Consider the following 25873-nt stretch of genomic DNA (forward strand, 5'->3'; position numbering starts at 1 on the left):
TTTGGAAAAACTCTTTTGTTTGGGAAACAAAAAAGGCTTGCTGGCATTGATCACAGTATTTTCCAACTCCATCCCTACCTTCCTTTGCTCCACTGTTCCTGCAAGATGAAAGGGCAGACCTAGTAAAACAACGAGCTAAACAAGTGAAGTGTGATTTTTTTGGGGAGCAAAAGAAGGATTTTGAATTCCACAGGACTGCAGAAGTTACACTCTCTGTTCTCTGAAGGCTGAATCCCTAATTCCAAAGCTCTGGTTCAAGTTCAGTTTCTGGGTGAGGACTGGGAATCTGGGGGAGGGTAGGTACGGGCTGGGCCTGAAGTCGATTCCTGACTGGATGTAGGGGAGAGCGGGAGGCGGAAATAGTCCTATAGGAGTTTTCTCGTGTGGACAATGAGACATGAAAATTAAAAACAAAGTCAAACTAAATAATTTTACTCTGATGATAATATGACTTTACTACGGCCATTAAATAATCTTTCAACGTGTTTCCATTGTTTAAATGCAACGTGAAGTGCAATTCAAGTAGTTGTTTGTTTTTGTCACAGCATCAAAAATACTATTAAAAGCACTAAGACGAATCCTTAATGCTTACATGGCTGTATAATGAGTTTCCTTTCTCTTTAAAGAAACCCCAAACACACAAATAACTGCTATTTACTCAATGGGATCACGATTGTCCCTTATTATCTTGAAAGAAAATTACCCAGATAAGTCTTTCTCATTATGCTTCCCATTTCTGGGAAAAAACATTAAGAATTGGTATAGCATTCTGTATATTAGTATCTCAAGCATTAAGTCCATGATAAATGGGTAAATCACTCCAAAAGCAATTATGTTCAAACAAATGATTATTATTAATCTTATAATAAACAAGAGGAACTGGAATTACACCATGCAGTAGTTAATCTGCTGTGTCCTGAGATCCTTAAAAATCCAAAATGCAAAGGTATTCTGGGGGCTGGAAACATCTTCGGGTTGGGAAGTCTGATCACTCACAATACCATAAAATGGCATAAATTGGATGTATAAGCTTCCAAAGCCATCAAATCCAAACCTACTGCCTGACCTGGGCATAGTGTGCACAGCGCTGGGGTTCCAACTGTTCCATTGATGGCTAACGAGCCCAGTGCTCCTCTGGGCCACCGGCAGCAGGAGTCCCCAGCACACCCCAGCCTGTGCGTAACAAAACAGCACCCGCAGTGCGGTACAAGCATTAGAATGCCGGGGGGCACCTTGGCAGGCTGTAGCACGGTGGCAGCTCCTCCTGCCCTCACAGACTCGCTGAAGCTGGCCCTGAGCCTCCCGTGTCCCTCAGGCAGAGGTCCTGCCTCCTGTCAGTTCTTCTGCAGATCAAACTCTGCCTGGTGAGGCAGGACCTGCTGCTCGGTAAGGCTTCCCGTCTGTACCAAGTGTACCGAGTCACAGCATTCAATGGGAAGAACCATAATGGTACTTACTGGACCAGTAATTGCCGGGTTCTGCAGTCTGGGGTCTTCCCACTGGGTAATTTTATTATCTGTAAATAACAAAAGAAATTATATCATTACTTCTCTGTTACCACACTGTGAATTTATGTTGGTTTTTTTTCTCCCTACACCTGTTTTCCCTATTGTTCCCACAACTTAGTATTTCAGGGTTAGAAAAGGCTGCATTCACCCATCTACACCAAAACCCCATCACACTGTTTAGTTGAAAACACTCATTCAAAAATGCAAAACTACAACAGAATCCAGTGTATTTACACTGCTTTTATTTCAATGTCTGTAGTAGTAAACATGTTCTGTTTGAACATGGTCTTGGATTCAACTCATATTAGAAATACACAGACTTCATGCCTGAAATGTAAAGGAACCCAAAAACTTTGTCGAATAATGGACTAAGTTTACTTTTGAGAATTTGCATAAAGGTAGCCAAAACATCATACTTCTAGAAGACAGTCTGTATTTAAATTTGGAGGGAATAACATCCCTTTAAAAAAATGTCTTAGACACTAATTTAATGAAAAGGTTATAGGACCATTAAGGGAGGCAAAATTATACTATTATGATATAAGAGCTCATTCCGTTTTGACCACAGGAAATTTTGGCAGTGACATGACAGAATCCAGTTCTTTCCATCTACAGGAGGGTGATATGGAAGGTTAGAGAGGACCATGGTGAAACTCTCTGCCTCCAGACAACTGCTCCTCACAAGATTCTGAACACAACAGAATCACAACAAAATGATGATGTTGCAACAATAAGACAATGCTCCGAAAACCAAACTAGATGCCACCTGCAACGGCAAGGCTCAAGTCATTCATTTCCTGCACCAAAAGGGTGATAGTAATACATCTCTCTGTTGATTTGTGAACTGCATATTAGGATACTCGTCCAGATTTTAAGTTTTGTTACTGTTAAGTTTGGGAATAAACACATTTAAGTTTCAAGAAAATTGTTTTTATGGCTACTATAGGTAAAAGCAAAGACCCAAACCCACTGATATTAAACCACAAGTATTTTCCATGTTTCTACAGCTGGAAAAGACCCCTAGGTTTTGAGCATCCCAAGCTCGTTTGAAAATGGACTGGGATTTGAAAGGTGACACTCATTAAATGTTAACTGAAGAAAATTTAAAAAGATCACAAGCACATTTCAAGAAATTTGATCTATCAGTTAATTTAATATTAAAGTACTATTTTATTTCCCTTGATGCATTAAGTCTATTTAGTGCTTATGGAAACTCTGGAGGAAGGCTGTTAGACTGACAGCTCCCGAAACCAGAGGAGCTCCACAGACCAGAGCCTGCCGTAAAGGCGCGATGCCTGATCTGGCCCTTTCCATCCTGCTTCAACCTCTTCAGTCAAATTTCCTTCTACAAAGTTTACTGGTTTTATACCAATCCATTTCTTACACCTACTTGAAATGGGCAGTCACAAGTCACAGTGGCAATCTTCTATGGAATCAAAGATAGAACTGGAAATGACTGCAAGTTCATCAATCCTTTCTTATTGCCCTACACACTTAAGAGTGTATGATGTTACCGACAAATCTCTGTATAAATTTTTTTCATAGTATTACAGTGACGGGGACTTCATATTATAAACACTATTCCAGGGCTTAAATGTCCCAACCATTAGAAGGGTCCAACCTGAACCACCCCACCTGAAGTTGTAGCTCAAGATTCTCTGGTTTATCCAGAGTGGATATGGGTAACAAATTCATTCCTTTTGCAGGACATTTTCAAAAATCTACCATCTCTCTCAAGTCTTCACACAAATACAATACTCTGTCTTTCCTCTTAAATTGGACTCTAGGCCTTTGAGGGTTCCCTCTTTTCCTCTGGTCCCTTTCCAAGAGGTCCACTATTTTCCTGAAGTTCGGGCCCCAATGCCAGACACAACATTATCACAGCCGAGACGTCAGCAGGGCTCAGGAGACTAGAAGGATTACTTCAGGTCTTATTTAAGACACTCCCGTTGATACATCACAGGATGAGTTAACTCCTGTTCAATTGATGATATATTTTTTCATGCCCTTTTCAACCAAAATTCCGCTAATTATTCCTATTCTGAGTAATACTTTGCATCTCACTTCACACTACAGAGGCAATTTGCCAGACTCATTCTGATTTCTCACCCTGTTCCGGTGAGCACCCCTCACCTCCCCTACACTGTTGCTTTTTGCTGAACTAACGAGTACATTCCCCCTCATTCATTGTTCAAATCATTAATTAATTAATATATTGAAAATGCTGGGTCCAAGACAGACTTTGAGGGGAACCCATTTGATAGATCCATCCCTCTGTCAGTGAACCACTGATAACTCTTCTGCTTATGGCTGGAAAACCTCTGTGTGTTCCTTTGTGACACCTCCCAACAGACAGATCATCTTTTCCTGTAATGCTCCTAGGAAATGCAAATCTATTTGTGTGCTACAATGAATGGAGAACACTGTTTCATTCATGGATGGTAAATACTGTTGCCTTAGCTAGCTAAGGACCACTCACGGAGAACTAGAGACTGTGTTTTTTTTGTTAAAAGATTGACCACTGCAGAAATTAGAACTGTTTACAATTAAAATCTAAAAATACCGTATTTTCAGGCTACTATGCTACAAGTAATACCTAAGTTATCTTAACAGCACTCTGCTTTACTAGTTTACATGGCACGCTTAATAGCAGTTTGCATCACTCCGCAAGAGGAGGTTTCCCTGCTGGCTGCATTACTTTTTTACAGTTTCTCTCAGGGATGAGAAAAACATTTCAAAATAGGACAACAATATAGGATAATTATGCAGAAGAAATACAAAATGTATCTGGGGAACCAGGACATTAATAGCAGCTGAATCTGTTAATACTTTCAACATTTAAATGGAATTCTAATCACAAAACTAACTACGTTTGTTGCATTTTAACTCATCTCCTCAGCAGAGGGGGACTGACCCGATGGCAGTTAATCACGGTAAGGGGCACTGGGACCTGTGTGTTCAGGGCAGGCGCAGCCGATGGCACCCACAACTGATTTCAGCGCACGCTCCCCCGTTTGCCACAGAACAAGCCAGAGTCCGCAGGCTCTGCCACAAACCTATTGTCATGGTCAAACGTCACCGCGCTTCCAAGGTTAATCTTGTGCTTGACAAGTACATTATTTCTAAATTTTATTTAAAACTATTTATACAATTTCAAAATTCATATTAGTTCAGAGAGAGTCTTTTAATAATGATTTAGTAATACCATATATGCAACTAGAGATAAGCATCGGAGTCAACGTTACTGATACTGAAGAAAAAATGTAATACTATCAAATATGTATAATAGTTTAAGATTTTAATTCTTTAAGTTTTGCATAGCATATATACCCTCTTCTAGTGGTTTTGTGAGTTATCTATTTCAGTGAAGATTATGCCACCTGTAGAAATACCTCATTAAAAAGTCCAGCTGAAGTCTTAAACAAAATAAATGAAAAAAAAAGAAGAGGAGGAAACAACCCCCCCTTTCTGGGCTGTTTTATTTTCAAACAACAACAGAAACTCACACAGTAGTTCTGAGATGCCGTAATAAGACAGGTCTACATTGAGACATCACTTACACTAGAACTTCACTAACAGAACTGAATAATATTAATGGGCTGGGTGCAGTTTAACATGCCACAAATAGGAAATAAGATCAGAATCCGCACTGCCACAAGACCTTCTTAACAGAGAGGAAAGAGACTCATCAGTGCTAATCTCTCCACTGCCTCTATGTGGAGTTGTGGCTATATGATCTCTTCTCATCTTATTTTCTATTCCTAGTGTATAGTTTAATTTATTAAGTGCAAATAAGCCATGGGATCATCAACAACAACGACGACGAATCCAAAATATCAACAAGAACAAAAGAAACCACAAAGAAGAAATGTTAATGCTTCACAAGTCAGAGAGGGACAAAGCTTGATGAGCCAATTAAAAGCAAGCTTTCAGTGAATATACAGTACCGTATGAGGGCACTAAGTCTCTGGTATCAATGTCTCCACATATCAACACCTGGCTTCCTAAATGAAGAGTAAAATTATAAAGCTTTCACTTCAATATTTATTACCTCCCTTTGTCTATTTGCTGTAGTACCTGAGCGGTTACTTACTATGGTCTATATAAAACGTCCTTCCATCCAAATGTATTCTCTCCTCCCAACCGGGCTGGAATCGGGAAATAAAAAAAAAAGAGAGAAAATAAGTGAAATACTACCATTCTCCCACAGCATGAAACAATACATTAACCACACCGACTTAAGTTGTCTGAGAGATGCTTGTGAGGTAGAAAACACAACATGCTCACAGATGCATTATGTCAAGGCCAAAAATCTAGGAAGATTCAAAGAACTGGCTATTTGTACAAGTAGCTGTATCCAATAAGTGAATATTTTTTTAAAGCTTGGAAGTGGAAACTTCTTGCATCAGGGTTTATATCCACTTCCTGCTATGAGAAAATGATCACAAAGAATAGATTGTCCATCACTGGTTGGGTTTGAGAGTTTCTGCTTCCACTCCTGACGTGTGTGGGTTCTTTACTGTACAGATGTAAGCCAGGATCCCACTGCAGCGGGATGAGAATGTCTAACCTAGTCCCCAATTCCTCCCTTTTTTCCACGCCCTTTTCTCATCTTCCCAGTTACTCATGTACAGAAAGGGCAGTAACTGGCACACTGTTAGAACATGTGATGCTGCCCAGTCTAGCACTCGTGTACCCGTATGCTCCTCACCAGCTCCAGACTTCTAGAAAATACCAGTGAGAAATGATTTAATTTCAATCTTTTTTGGGAAATTCTTATTAAATTTTGTTACCTCACTCAAAAATGGATTAACTCAGTGGAAATCTGTTACTAATTACGTATTTCCAGTGATATTCAGGCTACCTGATTTCACTGCATGTTTTACCTCTTGCAATTAACACACTAAATCGTAAATTGGTCCCTCAGTTACTCCCGTGCGGTGCCTCCTGTATCTGAAGGACTGTGACCCAGCTCAGTGAAAATAAGCAGGATTAAAGAACTTGTTATTCCAACTGTTTAAAATTCAAATACTGTCAACTGCCACGTTCTGTAGGGAGGGAGAGCAACCTCTGCTGGCACAGCCATTTGCAGACAGCCTCTCCATAACACACTGAGAGTGCTGGTGACAATTAGTGGCTCCTTGTCACTAAGGTTTCTGGTGTCCCAAGCACAATGTCAATGGTGATTTCGCAAAGGTACGCTTAGTATATATGAGATAACGAGCTGAATCAACACTACGCTGTAAAAATCAGCATCTTGGGAAAAGCGTCAGCTTTCCTAGCCTTGTCTCTGCCTTTACGGATGCAGGTTTTTAAAAACAAAGCAAAGCTCTGTATTTGACATGGCTGTATCATCAATATTATACTTCGGTTACAAGCATCACAAAACTTCTGATGATAAAATGATAATTTTCTCTGCAGAATATGGAAGTTTCATTGAAAAAATCAGAATGTATTTCGATTTCTGAATGCCAATATATGCTGGTACAGTACTAGAGCACCCTTTGAACAACCTGCCCCAGCAACAGGTAATTATCTCACAGCACATAGTCAGAGATAAAACGAAGGTAAGTTTCTTTAAAGCTCAAAAGCTTCAGATAAGCAAAGAAACATGTAATCATTTCAGAAATACTACAGACTGGCTTCAAAGAGCCTGACTGATTGACAGATCACAATAAAGCTTTTTGGTGCTATATATAAACATAGCTTTTATATCTTCACAAAAGCAATGACAGCAATGTTTGTGTCCACATACACTATGTGACTGCAATAATAGATCAGATCACATAAGAGAACAGGTATATATTAAAATACAGAGGCATTATCACTTACAGGAAGAGGGCCCAAATCATTAGGGTTCAAAGACGCTTTTGATCTCAAATGCACTGGAAATTTCAGTCGTGGATCCTCCTGTAACAGAAATACAAAAATATAATACATTATATTAATAAAAAAGCAGCCGTAGTCACAGCCAAATACAATACAATTCTGGACAGTCTCACACTAAATGATCCAAGTCTCCATCGCGCTGTGCGCCTCTAAACCCCGAATCTGGGGAATCTCAAGAACAGCACTTGTATGCAATCATTTGTCAAGTATAAAAAGGTCAGATACAAAATGCAAACCACTATTGCATGGTATAGGAGGCATAGATGCACCAAAACCTAAGAGGGTACCAACAAATGAGTCTCCTTTCTCTGAGAGCAGCAATGGCAGCACTGCAGTCATTTCAGGAAAGTAGTTACTTGGGTCTATTGCTACAGTACATGATTGCAGGGAGGGTTCAGAAACACCCTGCATCTGTTTTATGAAAAGTCAGGCACATCCGCTCTCTTAAAGACAAGACAAATGCCACGATGACATGGGGGGTATATAGACAGAAAAACAAAGACATAAACATATGCTATTTAAAAATGGCATCTGATTTAAAACTCATTCTCTAGAACTTCTCTTACCCAGGTGGTAGTTTTCGTATTGTGATCGATGAAGAAGGGCCTGCCGTTGGGTGCGATTCGCATCTCCCAGCCCGGAGGAAGGAAGCTCTGTGCAACTTTGTGCTGGGGTTTGGGAGAGTTGTACGGGGAGGGCTGTGGGGACTGGGGGTTGGAAAGGGTGTCCTTTACCGCCCTGCGCACCGGGGAGTCCTTCATACCCTGAGGGAAATGAGAGATTTATCATCTCATAAGGATTTATCAAATAACACTCAATAATGTAAAATGAATAAACTTGCTGTCATAGCAAACAGTTTTTCATTCCAAATTCCAATTAATACTAGAATTAAGTGCTGGGACTGATTTCCTAGAACTTAACTGAAGTCTGCTCCTTATAACATACTGAGCTTTTTGCTTTGAAGGACACAGTGTTCTATCACTTCCCTCTGCAATGATAATGGCCACAGATTTTCCAAACTCAATTGCGTGTATTATTTTCATTTATCATCATCAAAATAAATGTTTCAACTTAAAAAAATATTCCTGTACACTCATAACACTTGAAAGGAAACAATGACGTATGTTTCAGACATCAACAGGTTAAGTTTTAGCTGACCAAACCAAATAATCATATATAAAATACATCATTCAATCACCATAAAAGTTAAGCAATACTATTGTACAACACAAAGATCCAGGCGGAAAACTGCTAAAGAAAACATCACTGTATTAGGGCAAAATCAATAATAGGGAAAAATGGCTTTGTCGCATAACTAAAAAGGAAATTAAAAGTTGTAAGGACACCAAAGAAAGAGAAGTCAGACATGAGTGATCTTTCTTGCTAACAGTTTCTCACCTCTAGTGGAGCAGACAAAGTGACGGTAGGAGAACTGAGGCTTCGGGGCCGTCTGATCTGGGGCTCGCTCAGATGGTTGCTGCTGTTCGCTGCTGACCCGATCATCCCATCTTCCGCAAGCTAGGTCAGAGGCAAAACCAAGTGAGCAAGGTGGCAGAAACACAACTCATCCAGACTTAGCACACTTAAAAAATGATGTAATTATTTACTACTATTAGGAAATACCAAATATACTTTCTTAAAGATCAAATATTTAGGTCCATTGGAAGGGCAAATAATGTATGGTACTATTAACAGATCAACACAAGTTTCAAATTCAATCCTAAGAATGCATTTGCCTCCTTTTATGAGTTCATATGTACCTCACTGTAAATTCCTTCCCCTCTAGCAATCAACTCCATCTCCACCTTAACACAGTTAAAAGTGGTAACAAAAAAATCCCAATCGTTGCCATTTTTTATCATTATTCTGAGTTATCAGGACAATGCTTAGGATTTTTTTTTTTTTAATTTCAGAGTTTGGAAGAACTGCTTCAACTGAAATTATACTCAATAGATGCTAAGTGTTTGCTGTCTAAATGAGGCATTATAATAGATGTTCCTACCTGCATAATGGGCCTTGTCCATGTCGTGGTTCGGTTGTTGTGATTGACATAGTAAGTCCGGCCCTTGGCATCCTTTCTTTCCTCCCAGCCTGAAGGTAAGCCCGGGGTGGTATGCACATAGGCCACTGAAGGCTGTTCAAGCAAGAAATTACTGTATCATTATTTTATAATTGCTAAAAAATAGTATTTCATAAGTCTAGTGTTTTAAAAAACTTTTTATTCTTACAAAAACATACAGAATAATATGGTTTCTGATTTCATTTAATATAAGCTCTTCTTCATGCACCTTTGAGTCAAAGAATTTTTTCTCACAATAGATCTTTCGATTCACTTTTGCACAGACTGAAGTACCTTGTTCAGAAAACAGCTAAGACTATATGCCCTCAAACTTTTTAATTTGTAGATTACACATAAAGACAAAAAGGAACTTTGTGGGTTAACTTTTTTTCCTTAAAAAGGTGGATTTTTTCCCTTTCATTAGTACAGATAAATAAGAATTGAAGTAACTGTGCAGTCAAGTTCCGTTCCTTTCTTTACCACAGGGTGCCTTGAATCAGTTGCAAGAAAAGGCTTAAAACCTGAAGTTTAACCATTTTGTTATAGTTACAAATGTTGCACTCAGGGTCAGGTGTCCTGAAGACACAAGATACACCCCAAATCGGAGCCCCAAATTTAGTATGAAAAGATTTTTTGACTAAAAGTTCCACGAGAAAGACACTGTTCTAATGAAAATAGACAGATAACGACAAGGGTGCCAAAGGCACTAACTGTCATTAAACAAGTTATGCCACTATTCAACGCACTAATGATACTATCGTGTGTTGCTGATGTTGTCTGGTGGACTTCCTGTGAGGAAAACAGTCAATGCTTAAACCAACTGGATGCTGTTCTCTGGAAAATACAGCAGAAAAAAAATTGCACTGTAGCACAAACGGCAGAGCTCCTTGAAGAAATAGAGCCTAGAGAGCACTGTTACCATTGACCCTGCCTGCACCTGAGCCTGTATTTTGGAAGGGGAGGCTGCCCAGGGAGTTTTCAGAGTGTACACTCTGCATAAATCCATCTGTTCATTAAGCTCAGTCACTTCCTAGCTGGGGACTCCCCTTCTCTTAAGGCACCCCTTGCCTCTATGATTAAGGACAGGTCTCCTGGCTGCCAGCGAGGCAAACGAGAACAGGGGAAAAACAGCTGAGGACACTAAGTAATACCCACTGAAACAAACTATGAGACTCTGATTTCTTTCTCTCTGAACCAGTCAGGTGCTGGAAAGCCCATCATATTTTCCCACTGGCTTAGTTCACAGGGCTGGCAGGCAATGAGAAGACAACAACCCTTTCCAAGACTGTTTGATGGTTTCCAAACTGTTAATCCGTGGTCAACAGGGCCACAGTAAGTGTCTGAAAACAGTCCACAGACAATGTTTTAGTTAAAAATTAGATAATTACAGTATCTGATATTGTGGGAGAAATTGAGAGGGCTGGCAGTGATTAGCAGATTTTCTGGACCAATGGATGGCTGCCACACATTCTTCCATGTTTGCTCATTTCAGGCTATTAATATTATCTACAGTGCAGAGTAAACAGGTGGTGTGCATAATTCAGAGGTTTTAAATTCAAATCTTGAATTATTTAGTTGTAATAATACACATTCTATTCACTCACTGTAAGATGGCACGCTGCACATTATCAACCTCAACTCTGAGGCTACAGAAAGACCAGAAAGATGCTCTAGTTACGCCACCTGATCTCTCCTTTCTCTCTAACTCTCTGCCAAAATAAATCCAGCTACCAGCAGCCTTTCTCCTTACTACTCATGTGGTTTAATGCAACCCATAATACAACCGGCAAATCAGAGTTTGCTCTTGCGTCTCCTTTTTATATGTCAGATACCAGGGTAAAAGATATTCTACCACACAGACTAGAAACTTGGGAGGTTTATCAAGAGCCTTCTACCCAAAAACTGAACGCTTTTTAACAACTGTCTTCAGTAAATAGTGGGGGGAAAAAAGTATGGTTAAGGACAACATGTCACGAGAATGGAGATGCTGGGACACATGATGCATTAACTTCTGTTTTGCTCAGACTCGTTTCACAGTGCAGCTTTCACAGAGGAACGGTCAAGCTCCTTGGGGACTTAAAAAAAAATTTAAAATTCCTGCAAAGCAAAGTGGTTAATAACCACAGATGTGTTTACCCAAACATGCACTTTATCTACAACCATCAACACCTACTTCATCACACACACTCAAGTAACACCTTCACTTATCTTCTTTCACTGACCAATATAAAAAGTCAGCCATGACAAACCTAGGGCAGATGGAACATTTTTACATTACACATAATATTCAGTGTATCAGTTTCTTATGAGCTCTTTAAATGCTTAGGCTTGGACACACAGGGAGAAAAAAATCCAGTACCGTTGGTTTGGGTACTTCCTCAGGCGCCAAGGCTGGCCAAGAGAAACCACAAACCAAGGCTGACTGGTCCCTGCCTCATTCACACTCGACAGAGGGGTCCATGGCGGGCACACCAGCTCTCACATAGACCATCAGTAATTAGAGCAATCAATCAGGGTATGCCACTCTTGGGCAGAGCCAGGCAGGGTGATGGCTCCCTCTCCAGAGCAACGCCTCTCTTATTCTCGCTGAGAACCAGCTCCCAGCAGAGAGAGCCCTGCGCTGGGGCTGCTCCTGAGGAGACATGAGGAGTTGCACCAGCTCCAGCGCAGCAGGGCACCGGATGGGGTGCGTCCTGCTCGGGATGTCCTGCAGCTCAGCCAGTGATGAAAAGGGCCGTCATCACTTAATTAAGCTTCGTTAGGGACTGAGGCTGAAGAACATCAAACTTGTAAAAAGGAAAGAATTTAATAAAAAATATTCATAAAAGCTATTTATGATAGTTACGGTAAAATGGTTTCCATGAAATAACTTGTTCCAGACTGACATTTAACCAGGTTAAAAGAGAATGGGATGTTTTTGACAAAGTCCAATATAAATTAGAACCACTTTCTTTGTATTACACTTTCAGAAAAGCACTTCCAGAATTTTAATGGATGAACAAAGCAAAAATTCAGCCTTGCACTGCTGAACTACTACTGGAAAATAGAAAGTGGCCATTAAGACCATTAAGAGCTATATGATATATCACTGTAGCTCCACGGTTCTCAAATGAAGATGAACTTAAGAATTAAACGGAATTAGTCCAATGGAGAGTAAGGGAAGGTAGATGCCAGCTAAAAACACAGTTACATGTACACTAATTTGATGTTTCTAATCCCAGATTCTCTCAATATCAGTTTTTAAAGAACTAGGTGCTATATCTTTCATTTTTTAGAAGCCTACAGTATTTCCATAGTGCATAGGCTTTGTTCAAACTCAGTGGCATATTCACATCATTAAAACACGCTAGTATTTGAGTGACATTGCAGTGTTTTGAGAAATTTTGAGAAAAGTTGAAACAACAAAATTATAACCATTCAGTGGCTGCATTTCATTCAACACTGCTGCTTTGTGAAAAAAAAGTTCCTTATTGTGCAAGATCTAAATCTACCCATATTTTATTTAGAGATAGTGCTTGATAAAGAGTATTATTACCGTTGGTTCCTCACCACCTGTGACAGTTGAAGAACGAGCTCTCCTAGATGGACCACTCTGCTGTTAAATGATAATTAATGTTACAGATAAGTATACTTAGTGATGAAGATCACGGATTACTGTCACATTTTTAGGAGTAAGGAATCACAGACACTCAAATTTATTGAAAGAGAGCAATTAGATGGAAATAATGTTTAAGATAACAGCAAAAGAAGTGAGTCATCAGTCACTGATAACCAAGTTAGAATCTCATACAAAATCCACGAAGGGAACTAATCTCAAAAGTTCTTACATCCAATTCTCTAAGTTCAGTATTGCTAATGATGATAATAGTAAGAACACTTATTCTAAATGTAACATGATTTCCCCCACCCCAAACAAATTTTGCATGTTCTGCCCACAAACCATAAACCAAATTCAAAACCAAAATGGATCCCTTCTGGTCATCAGTGAGTGCACAGAAGTCAGATGGAAAAGATGAAACTGAGACTATGAATTTTCAGTAAGTATTAATACAGTCAAGAGCAGCACTGCATTTAGAAAGAAGGTATGTATTTAGTTGCTAGAAAACAAATTATCATTAGCTCAGTAAGGATTAAATATAGTTAAGATCCAGTAATGTCCTTGTTTTAGAGCAATGCTTTCAATTCTGCTGTTTTGAGCATCTGTTAATGAAATGAGAGTTCTACAGTAATAATGTGAAAGGCACATCCCCAATCCCAATCTGATTGCACCAGTTAAAGAACCCCAGGCTCTGTAAAGAGATAAGAATCCCAGGCTCCACGAAGTGATATTAAATAGGGAAGCTGAACAGCTCTGGAACAGCCTGCATTAGGAGTTGACTCTGTCTAGTGGAGAGAGCAGACAGTGAAGGTGTAATTGCACTGGAAACCACACCACTGTGTACCCGGAAGAGAAAGTAGAGAGGGATAATACTGAGAAGCAGTTTTGAACAGCAGCTATTACATGCATCTGTAAGCAGCAAATGTAGATACACTCAACAAATTCGAGAATATGTGAAAAAATTAAACAAAAACACTACTGTTGTTGTAAACATCTGCCCAACAGCAACGGAAAGAACAAGGAAAGACATCACCTTTAATAACAAACTTACTGATATACTCTATTTACTCAGTATTTCCATAAAAAAGACACACAAATTTGCTATCTGTAAATTCATGTGTAATACATTTCTAATTAATAAACTGGGGGAAAAATCCTGGAAGTATAATTTTTTAAAAAAATAAAATGTTTTGAAAATCTGAACAGTTTTATTCAGAAGCATATCTTGCACAATGCTATTTTAACTAGTCTCTCTACAGCCTGCCACCTTTGCAGTCTTCATAGTGGGGCTGTAGGACAAAATATGTATAGCTCTCTATCAATTAGAACAAAGGTGTGTGCGCTTACATTGTGAGAATCTTTTTTTTAAAAAAAAAATCTTTGTATTTTTTCTTGTTTGAAGAATCTACTTTAAAAAAATTGCAGAAGCTGCTGCCTACCTAAATTACTCAGATTAAAAAACTACAACAGATGCAATTCTGTTCAGTTCTATTGTATAAGGACTATCACAAAAAGGCTCCTTTCCCCTACACCCAGGTAAAACACCAATCCTTTTTCACGTTATACAGATTTATACATTCCAAGTAAAATCAACTTCCGGGACACAAAAATATAGTTATTAGGAGAGTCCGGTGGCTGCTACAGCTCCCAGTATAGATGGTGCTACTGCCCCCCCCATCCCAGCTGAGAAACCCTCAGATTTTCTCTCTCCACTGACTATGTATCTGGAGTTTAGTAAACTGAATTTCTACGGTAGATAACCAAAGTTAGCGTGACTGTGGTCAGTCCCAAAGTGTTCTTCTCTCTCCTGAATGTCCTCATTTTACTTGCTGACCATGATGATATTAATTTGGTATCGGTTACTGTTTGGGACAGTCACAGGCCCATACTGGTTACTGATCTATAGCAGCTGACACTGACCTAAGGACAGACATTATTCAAAAGCAGAGCACGTTCAAACAAAAAGAAATAGCTTTGATTTACCAAGGATAATTGAGACTGTTCAGCAACTGCGTCTGTTACACTGCAAGATCTTAGTCTTGAGGAAGGATCTCTTTGCTGGGGAAAAAAAAAAAAAGAAAAAAGAAGATGTCTTTAAGTTAAGGTGTCTTAAAACACGGGGGTTTATTCAGTAATTTTACTTTTCTACCACTTAATCCAAACCCCTAAAAACTAATATTTATGTTGCAATGTCTTTAGTTTTAGTGTTTCTACAGGAACACGGCAAGCAATGAGAAATCTGTATTTTCATCATTCCGTCCTAGACTGTTTCAGATTAACTGAGAAAAGGAAAACATCAGCTGTAGCATTATGAACAGCTTTACAGTTTACTGATTAGCAAACAGCAAAGAAGTGCTCAGAACTTTGTGGCTGGAAACATTTCATACGAAACCAAACTAACTCCTAGAGATAGGACTCTGTATTGTAATGATCATTAGGGCACCTGTAAGTATAATATAAATAATGCCAAACGAAAGGACACTAGAATATACATAGTTACTAGACAGATTACTTATGTTTTACAGGTACAACCCTCTTTGTAACAAAATCTCCAGCAAACACTTAGTATCTATTCTATCTAGGCACTGGATATACAGTTTCGCTGTTGACAATGACTCTTCCTATATAGTAATGAAAAAGGGCTCATTCATTTTCCTAAAGGAGAATTGTCAACACGAACAAATTCTGATAGGAAGATGTGATTTCTTTTTTTTCCCTACTGTCATAAGAACACCGGCAGACTGCAGCAGTATTACCCCAGGCCAAAACATCAACTCCAGCAATTCTGGTTTGAACTTGGTGAGGACCAGGTGAATTGCTACGGATTTCTCTGGAAAGCTCAAATAGAAAGGGCAACTCCCACGGTAAAAATCCTCTGTCCCCCATGATTTTCTAAGTGTAAGTGATGAGAAATCTTAGCATAAAAGCAGGCCAATTTGCCTGGCAAGAAAAAATTTTAAGAGGGATAGCAAAAATCTGAGCAATTAAGCTAAGAATATTGTTTCTTAGACTTAAAAAATTAAGCAGATGACACTTCCCTTAAAATCAGACATTGCAAAGAAAACTGTAGCTGTTTATCAGCCCTTTGGGGAGTGAATGCTCCACCTTGGTTTATATTCTTTATATTTAAAAAGGAACTAATGTCCTGCCTACATCAGTGAGCAACCACTGCCCCATAGAACTAATACCTGGTCTACAAGGTGTAGTCCAACATAAGAACTAGGTGAGTGTTACAGCAATTTTGAGCTATGCTCACAGCTCATACCAAGACATCTCAAAGGCATCAGGCATGGCATCAGCAATCATTTATTATTACTCTCATGAGAAATCTCATATAATAAAAAAAAGTACAAATACTGTAGTCATGAGGACTGGCAACAAAGCAAGCCATCAACAGAATACTTCTGTTGGAAGGGACCTACGGGATCATCCAGTCCAAGAGCCTGACCACTTCAGGGCTGAGCAGTGTTCAATGAAATACAGTATTCATACAGTTTTCAATAAAATCAATATACCTCTAAAGAGCATTTTACTTCAAATGCATTCTCTCACACAGCTTTTGTGTGTGGTTTGATTGAGGCTCTAAGCTCCATGTACAGAAACAAACCTTGGGTAATTCTTAAACTTATTATTTTGCATAGCTGATACCCCATCTTTATTGAAAGAGTAACTAATGTTACCCTTTTCCGGCTATTAAGGGTGTGATTATGAACGCACTAATAGGCAAGTAAATGACCCAGCCTATTTATAACCACTCACATGGGCACCCCTGTCTACCACTGAACGATAACAAAGCAACTGTTTGAGAGGTGTATCACAAATCCAGCTCTTACTTGAAAACATCAGTCCTAAGAGCACTTTCTGTTGAAAGATCACTGTTTAAAAAATATATAGAGAAAAAAGATGTAATTCCACTTTGCTTCTCTGTTATGCTAAAGATTAACGTGAAAGGATTTGCCTGGCAGATGTCCTGAGCACTGGTTCCCCACCAGTCCCTGCAGGCAGACGGCTGCCGGCCTCAGCAAGTCTCCGACAGCAACTCCACTGCCTGGCTTTTATGGCACTTCCAGTGTCCCTACACCCTCCCGCTGCATGATGTGCAGTAACAGAGATTTTTAATGCTTTGACAATTTCCTACTTTGCAAGTGTGGTCTGAGCATAATTTTTATTGCACTGAGAAGAAAGATGCTATCACTTAATGGCTCATAAAAGAGCTAGTTTGTATAGGAATAGAATTACTGAATTATTAGATAACTTTGCAGCTATACCATTTATTTATTTAGTGTAAAAAACCACAGGCCCTGATCTTGCCACTGAAACTATCTGATTACCCTCCTGCCCTCCAAGTGAAGTCTACTACAACCTGCAGTTATCTACAACAGCACAAGCGACTCCCTATGCAGATGGTCAGCCAGAGCTAGACTTTGCTAACAACCTCTAGATAACACTCAGCTATAAGACACTTATTGCATAGGGTCTTTGGGAAAGACTTGCATCTAGTCACGATTCTACTTAATCAGAGCAAGAGTAAATACAATTTCTTCTCTCCTGAATGGGAAAGGGACCTTGATGGCATATACCAAGAATAAAACAATGAATAACTCTCAGCATGATGTTCTGTCCAATACTTACAATTATTTTCTCAATCAAAGAGACATAAGGCATTCCCCTTCTTGCAAGTGTATTATCCTCATTTTTTGTGGTACCGTCAGTCTGACAAACTAATGGGTAACACAAATGTAGAGAACAATTTTTTTGTTCACCTCAAGTAAACTCTTCTTGTGAGAGACAATTTTTTCCAGACTAGGCATTTACAAACCTGGGGTGGTTTGCACCAGAACTACCTACTGCCAGTTCCAATCCTTTGTTACTCTCACAACAGTTGATCCAGTAAACTACAAGGCGTTTATAAAATCCTAATACGAGAAAACACACGCTTTAATATAAACATGTACAGTTAAAATAATATTTTTTCTAAAGTTCAGTATGTTGTAAAATGGATGATGATTGAAACAGCATTAGCAGTTTCTCCTCCTTCTTTGGAAATTCTTAACTTGATACTCTCCAGTATTACTTATTTTGTTTCACTACAAGTAAAATAGTAGCAGGGTCTGAAGTCAAACTCACACAGAAGAAAACACTAAATCTAAACTGTTCAAGGCAGGCTGCTTTATGGTGAAATCATGATGCATGTTTTGGAAGATAATTTAACTGTACACTCAGGTTTTCCTGAGACCAGCAATTACCACCCACCCGTGTAAATGACTGACATTAGGGCAAACCACCAGAAGATGACAGCAACAGAGGTTTCTATAGAGAGAGCAGCATGGGACGTACAATCAAAGAACTGAGCTGTTCCCCATTGGAATCAGGAGTGACCTGAAGCCTTCTGCTGAGCTCCTCAGACAGCTCCTGGGGACTGGTACGGGACACTGGCGATGCAGGAGGCGGTGGCAGTGACAAGCTTAAGGAATCTCCACTGGCACTTGCCTCCTCTGAAATGGTTTCCCAAGGCTAACAAAAGAGAAAAAACTACGGTAAGGATTTATAAAGACAAATGGCGTCTTCTTTCCCTTTGCCTTCTATGTGGCCACCTCATTGTGACAAACACAAGTGTGATCATCAGCCTTAATATTTAGCGGAATAAACCGACCCCTAGAACACACAAACAAACATTCTACTCGGTGTGAAGGAGTCACAGGGAAAAACGGTTTTCACGTTGACTTCAAAACAGTCTTCATGTTGATGATGACAGAATGCTTTATATTCATATATATTTATATATTTAATAACTCATTATTATTAATTCAATTAAATTATATGAATAATTTATTATTCATTAATTTATTTATTATTCATGTTTTATTATAAGAGTGTATATAATTCCAAACTCTTACTAAAAACTTGTAAGAAACTGTTAATTATAATTTAGAATAAAATGCATAATAGAAAGTACTCATTAGTATCTGCAAATCAAATATTAACAGGTGAACAGTGTAACAATAGTTTCAGCAATCTATTTGTTGCTCTGAAGAACATTTTGTGAAATGAAACTAGCTTTCACGAAGAATTTTGTCTGTGATTCACACAATAAAATATTTCTTAAAGTTGAATGGCATTAGAGCTTTGCACAGACTCTCACTTAAGCCTACAAATATCTACCAAATTTATTTAGTCTAGCTATAAATTAAACAAACACTTGCCCTGATTAATAAGATCGCAGAATTCTAACTCAACCCAAGTATTTGGTGAAAAAAAGCCAACAGCTTCTCCCTCCTCTAAATCAAGACACTAAAGAAAACTGAAGTACATGGCAGTTCCAGCCAGCACGTTTCCTTTCTTTTTACAACTTATGCCACTGTTACTCAAAGCAGAATATTGAAAATGTTTCTATCAACATATATGTAACAAGCAGTGCTTGGGATTATAAATGTTTCTCCCAGCATTTGCACAGTATTTAATAGTATTTAATATTGTGCATTCATTATCAGGCACCCACAAATGCATGGGACCTTGGAAGTGTAGCTCTGTTTAGGGATTTTATTGTGTTACTGGTATTTTACTTGGACAATTTCCATAAACACCATGTAAAAACATTGCTATGAATGTTGTATAGTAATTAGTTTACAACTGAGAAACACATCAACTTGAAGTTTAGTCAACTTCTTAAAGCCAAGACCTTACTTACCTCCGGAATGTCTCCACTCTCCACAGGTTCTGGTTCCAAATCCTCACTGATGTGTCTCCGAGAGCGGAACCGCCTGTGGGCTGCTTCCTGGTTTATTTGTCTGATATTGTTATCTGACTCGGAGCCCACATCACTGGATAGCGGGGAATTGAAAGCATGGGAAGGAGAAAAGAATGAGAAAAAGAATGTTAAACTAAAACACCTACTTTGTCCATTGCTTTCAAAACCTCATTAATGCTTTTGATTAAAAAAATAATTATTCTTGCATATGTCAGGGTTCATAAACAGGAGACTCTTTAATCCCTCAATCCAAAGTAAATAAAACTGGAAGTGCTTCACCAATGTCACGTAACACCAGAAATTAACATTCTTTATGCATGGAAGTTGGCTGAGTGGAAATGGAAGTCCACGCTCAAATGGACTAACCCATCCTTACTCGTCCTTTCCTGTGATGGCCAGAATCAGTCCTGACACGGACATTTTACCTTTGCCCCTGTCTTTATGTCAACTGTTGTTTTCCTTTTTGCGATAGCCCACGCAAACGCAAGCTGTTGCACTATGGATAACTTTCTGAACTGGCTGTAACCAGTGGTGGAAATGGAAAATACCCCAGTTCCCCTGATGGAGCCCTGCCTGGCTCGTGGGCATCCCCAGCACGCACAGACAGGTGCACATCTCTGTCACAGCTCTCAGAGGGCAGACGCCATCAGAAGGCAGTACAGCATTTGAGCCTCTCCTTCAGGACGAGGGACTGTAGCTGTGAAAGATGGTTATGTTCAGGAAAATCCTCTTTGTGCAATCATTTTACCATTGCACATTCTAAAGAACTATGAGAAATGAACTACTCTCGTGTTCCTACAGCAGCCATGGACTGTACAGTCCTCAGTGTTTTTCCCTGGTGACCAACTTAGCATCCGAGTCACTGGCCTAAAATTGAGAGGTTATGTACTACTTTCAATCTTCCACTCCTCGTGGTTTCATAAATTCATGGAATTTAAAGGATAAAAATTCTAAAGCCTTCACTCTTCACCAAGCCTGGTGTCACGTGTAAAGTTTATCAGTCATAATTATGCATTTATGTCCAAACTACCTGTGGATAATGACAGTAGTTGATGAGATTTACTTGACAAAATACACATTGCTTAGTAAATAGCTCAAATAGTTCAACAGTAAATAGTTCAAAACATACAGAACAAAATTTAATTAAATTTTAAGATAAACACATCAGACAGGAAGAACAAATAGTGCCTTAAACAAGGACAACACACATTTGCATAATTTAGCTATGACTATGAATATTCAATAAAGAATAACCATTACTGTTGTAATAAGCAATAGTAGAAGAATAGTGGCTACACAAAAATAATGCAAGATGTTTAACTAATCCATGATTTCAGTATAACTCTTAACTTTGTCAATTACACGTACTTTTTAAAATGTAAGCTTCTCACAGTTTCATAAACTTAATCATAAGAAACATAACGAAGGCTTGAACAGGAGCTCCACATTAGCACAACCAGCACACGCAGGTAATGCAGTCTATACACTGAATAATAATCAGGACCTCCTCAAAGATAATCAGTTTAATTTAATTAAAAATTAATAGAGTTGCCTTTCCCCTCCTACTTTTCCAACAGTCTCTAGAGAAGAAAGTAATTTATTCCTGTTAAAAATTCCACATCTGTCTCCCAATATTCTAAGGTATGCTGTTAATGCACTGACTTCCCTCCCACCCCTTCAGGTTTCCTAGAATGTCCCAGAATACCTGTGTGTGTGTGTGATTTGCTGGGGGTGGGCAACTCTCTCTCATTCTTAAAAAAAAAAAGATGTTTTCTTTAAACTAAAGATATCCAGACTTTGGTTCTCAATTTACAAGTGCATCTGTGAAAATTTTTCCATGAATAAAGCATAGTTTCAGATATGTAGCACAGCACCGAAATCACAATTAATCTGTTACTGAAAAGAATAATGTACCTTTATAAACTGCTTCATAAAAGTCTTCCCTAAAGACTTTTTCCAGCCTTGAACTTGCAAATTCAAAATGGTTATGTTTGCTGGAAAAAATCACTACCTTTATTGGTAACTCTGCACACACAAAACACCGCACCACGCTGCCACTTACATTAAGCTTGGCCGATGCCACTGAGTCGTCCTGTTGTTATGGTTGACATAGTAAGTCCGCCCCAGGTTGTCCACCTTTTCTTCCCATCCAGGAGGCAGTGGAGGAGGTGGTAACTCCTCCTGACGCTGAGATGCGGGGTCATTGGAATCAACCACATCCCATCCATGCTTAGGAATGAAGGGAAAAAAATAGTTAATAATTTTAAAGTTCAGCCAAAGAGAACTTGTTTTCTTGTGCTTACGCTAGCGTACAGGCTAATCGCAGCTAACTCTTAACATGGCAACGGCTGACAGCGCTGAGAAGTCTTTCACGTGCTGTGCTTCCATGAGCTTTACTCTCTGCAAAGTCACTGCCACCAAGGAAATAAAGAACCATGTTCTAACACCTATTTTGAAATGGCCTCTGAAGAAGAGGTACCTCATACAGACCGCTATGTTTATAAATTACTTGTACAGGCTTTCTGAATTCTTCTACTTGGCATGGCTTCCACTTATACCTGCTCACAAACTGGGTCAGACAGACTTTAGAATTCATTGTGGCAGCTGAAATACTTTAAAATGCTTGAGAAAGCACCACGTTACACTTAAAAAAAAAATTGCTGGGGGGGAGGGAGAGGAGTAAGCTGCCACTAGCACTGCTACCAGGGGTTTGTCTTTCAAAGGTACAACTTTTTCTGAAAATATTCCTGAATCTCTAATAACTTAATGCTTCCACAAGCATTAAACCTTACCTCAGAATCATCCCTTTGATCGCTGTTTTCTTCCTCTTGGCCACCATTTTTAGGCATATAAGCCATCTTCAGCCTCAAAAAACCCTTTACACGAGATTTGTGGCTACAAGACAAGGAGGTACATTTCATTCAACAACCCTTTAATAGGTAAAAATAACAAACCTTTAAGTAAGGAATGTTTTAAAATACAAAGTCCTCCCACTCACCTTCTTGGTCTGAGAAGGAAATCCTTAAATGTGTACGGCCTTTCCATGGTTGGGTCTTCAGTCTAGAAGCATTTAAGAAAATGGCAAATTAAAGGGCTTGCCCACAAGTACAGACACATAAAGAGCACTCACATCACAGATGCGGAAGAAGTGCTAGAGAAGATGTTTAAATATCGAAGTTATAGCAGGCAGACCTCTACCAGTGTGCGTCCATCAGCTGCTATACACAGTTGCAGAAGCAGTCCACGAGATGTCACTGCAAATATCAGTGACCGGCTGAACCCAGTCTTGTTTCTGACTGTACACGACACTCACAGTTCAGAAAAAGGTGGAAAAGACCAAAGAAACAAATCTCAACTTTTTCCAGTCACCCAACAGCAGTGTCAGAAAAGGTTGCAGCCATTTCAAAGCAGTATTTTTATTGCACGTTAGATGAAATAAAACTCCTCAGCTGGCTTTCATTTTTATTTCAAAACAGTTGAGACTTTAAAAAATAATTAAGACTTTGAAATCATTTATGATGTACGTAAGTAATATTATCAGGCTGACAGATTATATCTCCTGATTTTCACTTAACTGTAAGTTTCATAAAGCCTTAAATCTTGAAAACTTCCTATTGAGTAATCTATTTGAGAATTTCAGCTTTCTTATCAAATAAGTTACTTTCTTCAATGCCAGTTAAGTAGCTGATCCAGGAAATCTTGGATTTTCTACATAGACAGTAGAAGACTTTAAAACAGTTTGAAAAAGTTCAGCATTCCACTCAAATATGAGCTAGAAAGAGACAAGCACTCTCATGTTCCACGTAACTCCCCAGTGAGATTTGTTCTCTTCCTACAGAATACGGAAGGAAAACAGAAAATTGCTAATTCCTCAAAACAGCTCACATAACATGTGAGACATAGCTATAGCTCTATCTCAAATCTTGCTGATGATGTTTAATTATTAAAAATAGTGTTTACAAAAAAGGAACTTTAAAATACTTCCTGACTCTCTAAAATAGGCGTGCACTAGTATGTCCCTCAGCATTTTATACTTTGCAGTACATTGTTTGCAGACACACGTAGCTTAACTCTGGAGGGCTGCTTCTATAGTTATGTGTGGGCTATTTAGATACTGCCTGTGCATATGGATACATTTAAACGGAAATATACACACAAGTAGGGATAAAATAATGCTACACAATACAGCTCATATGACATGAGGTCATATGAGAATGGAATGATTGTTCCATCATATTTTTCAACTTTTATAGTTTCTAAGCCAACAGTAACAGCGTTATGGCTCATGACTAACCATAACAGACAGATCTAAAAAGGCATCACTGTGAAAGTCATTATAAAGCCATTTTCCTCCCACCATAACATCCATCAATAGCAAGAAGTCAAATTCAGGCGCAAAGAGCAGCACTCATGCTAAAACCGAAACCTTATTTGATGTAAACATTTTCAGTAACTTCCCCCATTCCCACACTCACCCATTCAAATACAAAAAAAACTCTCCAAGTTGATGCAAGTAAAATTAACATGTACAACATCTTAAAAATATTAACTGCATCCAGACCATGTTAGTCTTCCAAAACATTATATAATATCAGCAAACACTTCTACCAAGCATAAAACAATTAATAGGACAAAAATCATCAACAGCAAGGTGAGAAACAATCGGTCTGTTGGCCACATGTCGTTCATGAACTGACTCAGACCAGCCAAGGATTTTTAGACGGAATCAGGCTGAGAAGAGAATCCTGGATTATGAGAAATGTAACACAGATCAGAGAGCAACTGTCTTCCTTATCCCTGCAAAGGGAACCAGTTCTCCCAGCTCCTGTGAGTGGTGGGGTTTTGCTGTCTGTAACATTTTTGCCTCTAAGGCAATGCTGGGAATGCTTGCTTTAAGAAAATGGAACTGGGCTATTTATGGAAATAAATTCTACATAACATCAGGGTTTTTCACATCCAGCACGCTGAGACAAAAGCGCTGCTTACCGGAAGGTGACTGAGCGGCACATCCACTTGACCCAGGAAGTCGTCTCTAGTCTGTCAAACAGAAAAAAAAGGCAGAAAAATGAATAATTTTACATCAGAAAAGCAAAAAATTATAAACATCAATCAAGACACAATGAAGCAAAACCAAAAATGGTTGAGTACTATTATTTTAACAATTACTGGTTTCTACCCCTTTATTGTTGCACATTATCTGTTGTTGTAATTTATCTATTTCAGCAGAGCATTTTCTGGGACAGAGCAAAAGGGCTTCTTAGCCCACAGAACATATGTTCAGGACTGACAAAATTCCGTTTCCTCTGACAATCTATGCATAATGCAAAGCACAAAGTAATAATCTACTCTTTCCATGAATTAGACTCTATGTGCATTAAAAAGCAGAGTGAAATTACCGTTCACCATCGCATTGAAATAATCATGTCAAACTTTTTTCTTTTTATTTTTAATTTTTTAAGGAAAACCTTATACGCCCATCTGACAGGGAAGGGAGGAGAAATCAACATCAAAACAGTGAAGACAGAGCTGCATGAATTGTAAACATTTCTCCCCCAAATAAAAATTTTTTTTATCACTTTACCAAACAGACATCAAAGTATTAGAACTTTTGTTTTGTTTTTTTTTTTTTTTACAGAATGCTGTTCCATTAATTCTAGATGCTTCCTTTGTGAGGAACAGTTATACACCGTATAACCAGCCTTTTCCGCAACTCTGTTTCCCACTTGAAGACTTGACTGTTCATACGCTGCTTCAAGTTAAGCACGTGGATGTGGTTATACCAATGTTTGGGCCACCCAGCGCCATCACAAACTCCCTTATGCACAGTTACGTCCATACAGAAGTGATAAACACTGCTTTTCTGCTTGTTCTGCACTATCTGTTTGACCACCACCTTCTCTCAGAGTAAATGAGCCGAAGACACCGTCTCCCATGGAGGTAACCACCACCAAGCTGACAACAGGACCTGGTCTGTACCGACTGTATCTTTGTGACTGGGTATTTGTACCATTATTCGTAACTCCACCAACTATATTCCATACCCCTTTTACAACTGTAAAAAAGACAGGATA

The 25873-nt window shown here is 38.9% G+C and overlaps 1 protein-coding gene across 4 annotated transcripts in view; it reads right to left on the reverse strand.

Moving 5' to 3' along the window:
- LOC141477272 (E3 ubiquitin-protein ligase NEDD4-like) overlaps nucleotides 1–25873 on the reverse strand; it is a 103856-nt gene that overhangs the window by 15206 nt on the left and 62777 nt on the right. For 2 of the 4 annotated variants that reach the window (XM_074166368.1, XM_074166367.1), the window contains 14 exons: nucleotides 24789–24839; nucleotides 22801–22862; nucleotides 22595–22697; nucleotides 21865–22031; nucleotides 19743–19875; nucleotides 18392–18568; nucleotides 15038–15112; nucleotides 12992–13051; nucleotides 9400–9531; nucleotides 8796–8915; nucleotides 7964–8161; nucleotides 7341–7418; nucleotides 5602–5656; nucleotides 1458–1516 (listed from right to left, as the gene is read on the reverse strand). In XM_074166368.1, the coding sequence (XP_074022469.1) occupies nucleotides 1458–1516; nucleotides 5602–5656; nucleotides 7341–7418; nucleotides 7964–8161; nucleotides 8796–8915; nucleotides 9400–9531; nucleotides 12992–13051; nucleotides 15038–15112; nucleotides 18392–18568; nucleotides 19743–19875; nucleotides 21865–22031; nucleotides 22595–22697; nucleotides 22801–22847 (1404 nt within the window). In that variant the 5' untranslated portion in view covers nucleotides 22848–22862; nucleotides 24789–24839. The remainder of the gene's footprint in view (nucleotides 1–1457; nucleotides 1517–5601; nucleotides 5657–7340; nucleotides 7419–7963; nucleotides 8162–8795; nucleotides 8916–9399; nucleotides 9532–12991; nucleotides 13052–15037; nucleotides 15113–18391; nucleotides 18569–19742; nucleotides 19876–21864; nucleotides 22032–22594; nucleotides 22698–22800; nucleotides 22863–24788; nucleotides 24840–25873) is intronic. The other 2 variants (XM_074166369.1, XM_074166370.1) reach the window with 2 other exon arrangements.

This window comes from Numenius arquata, chromosome Z (assembly GCF_964106895.1).
Source record: "Numenius arquata chromosome Z, bNumArq3.hap1.1, whole genome shotgun sequence".
Taxonomy (NCBI): domain Eukaryota; kingdom Metazoa; phylum Chordata; class Aves; order Charadriiformes; family Scolopacidae; genus Numenius; species Numenius arquata.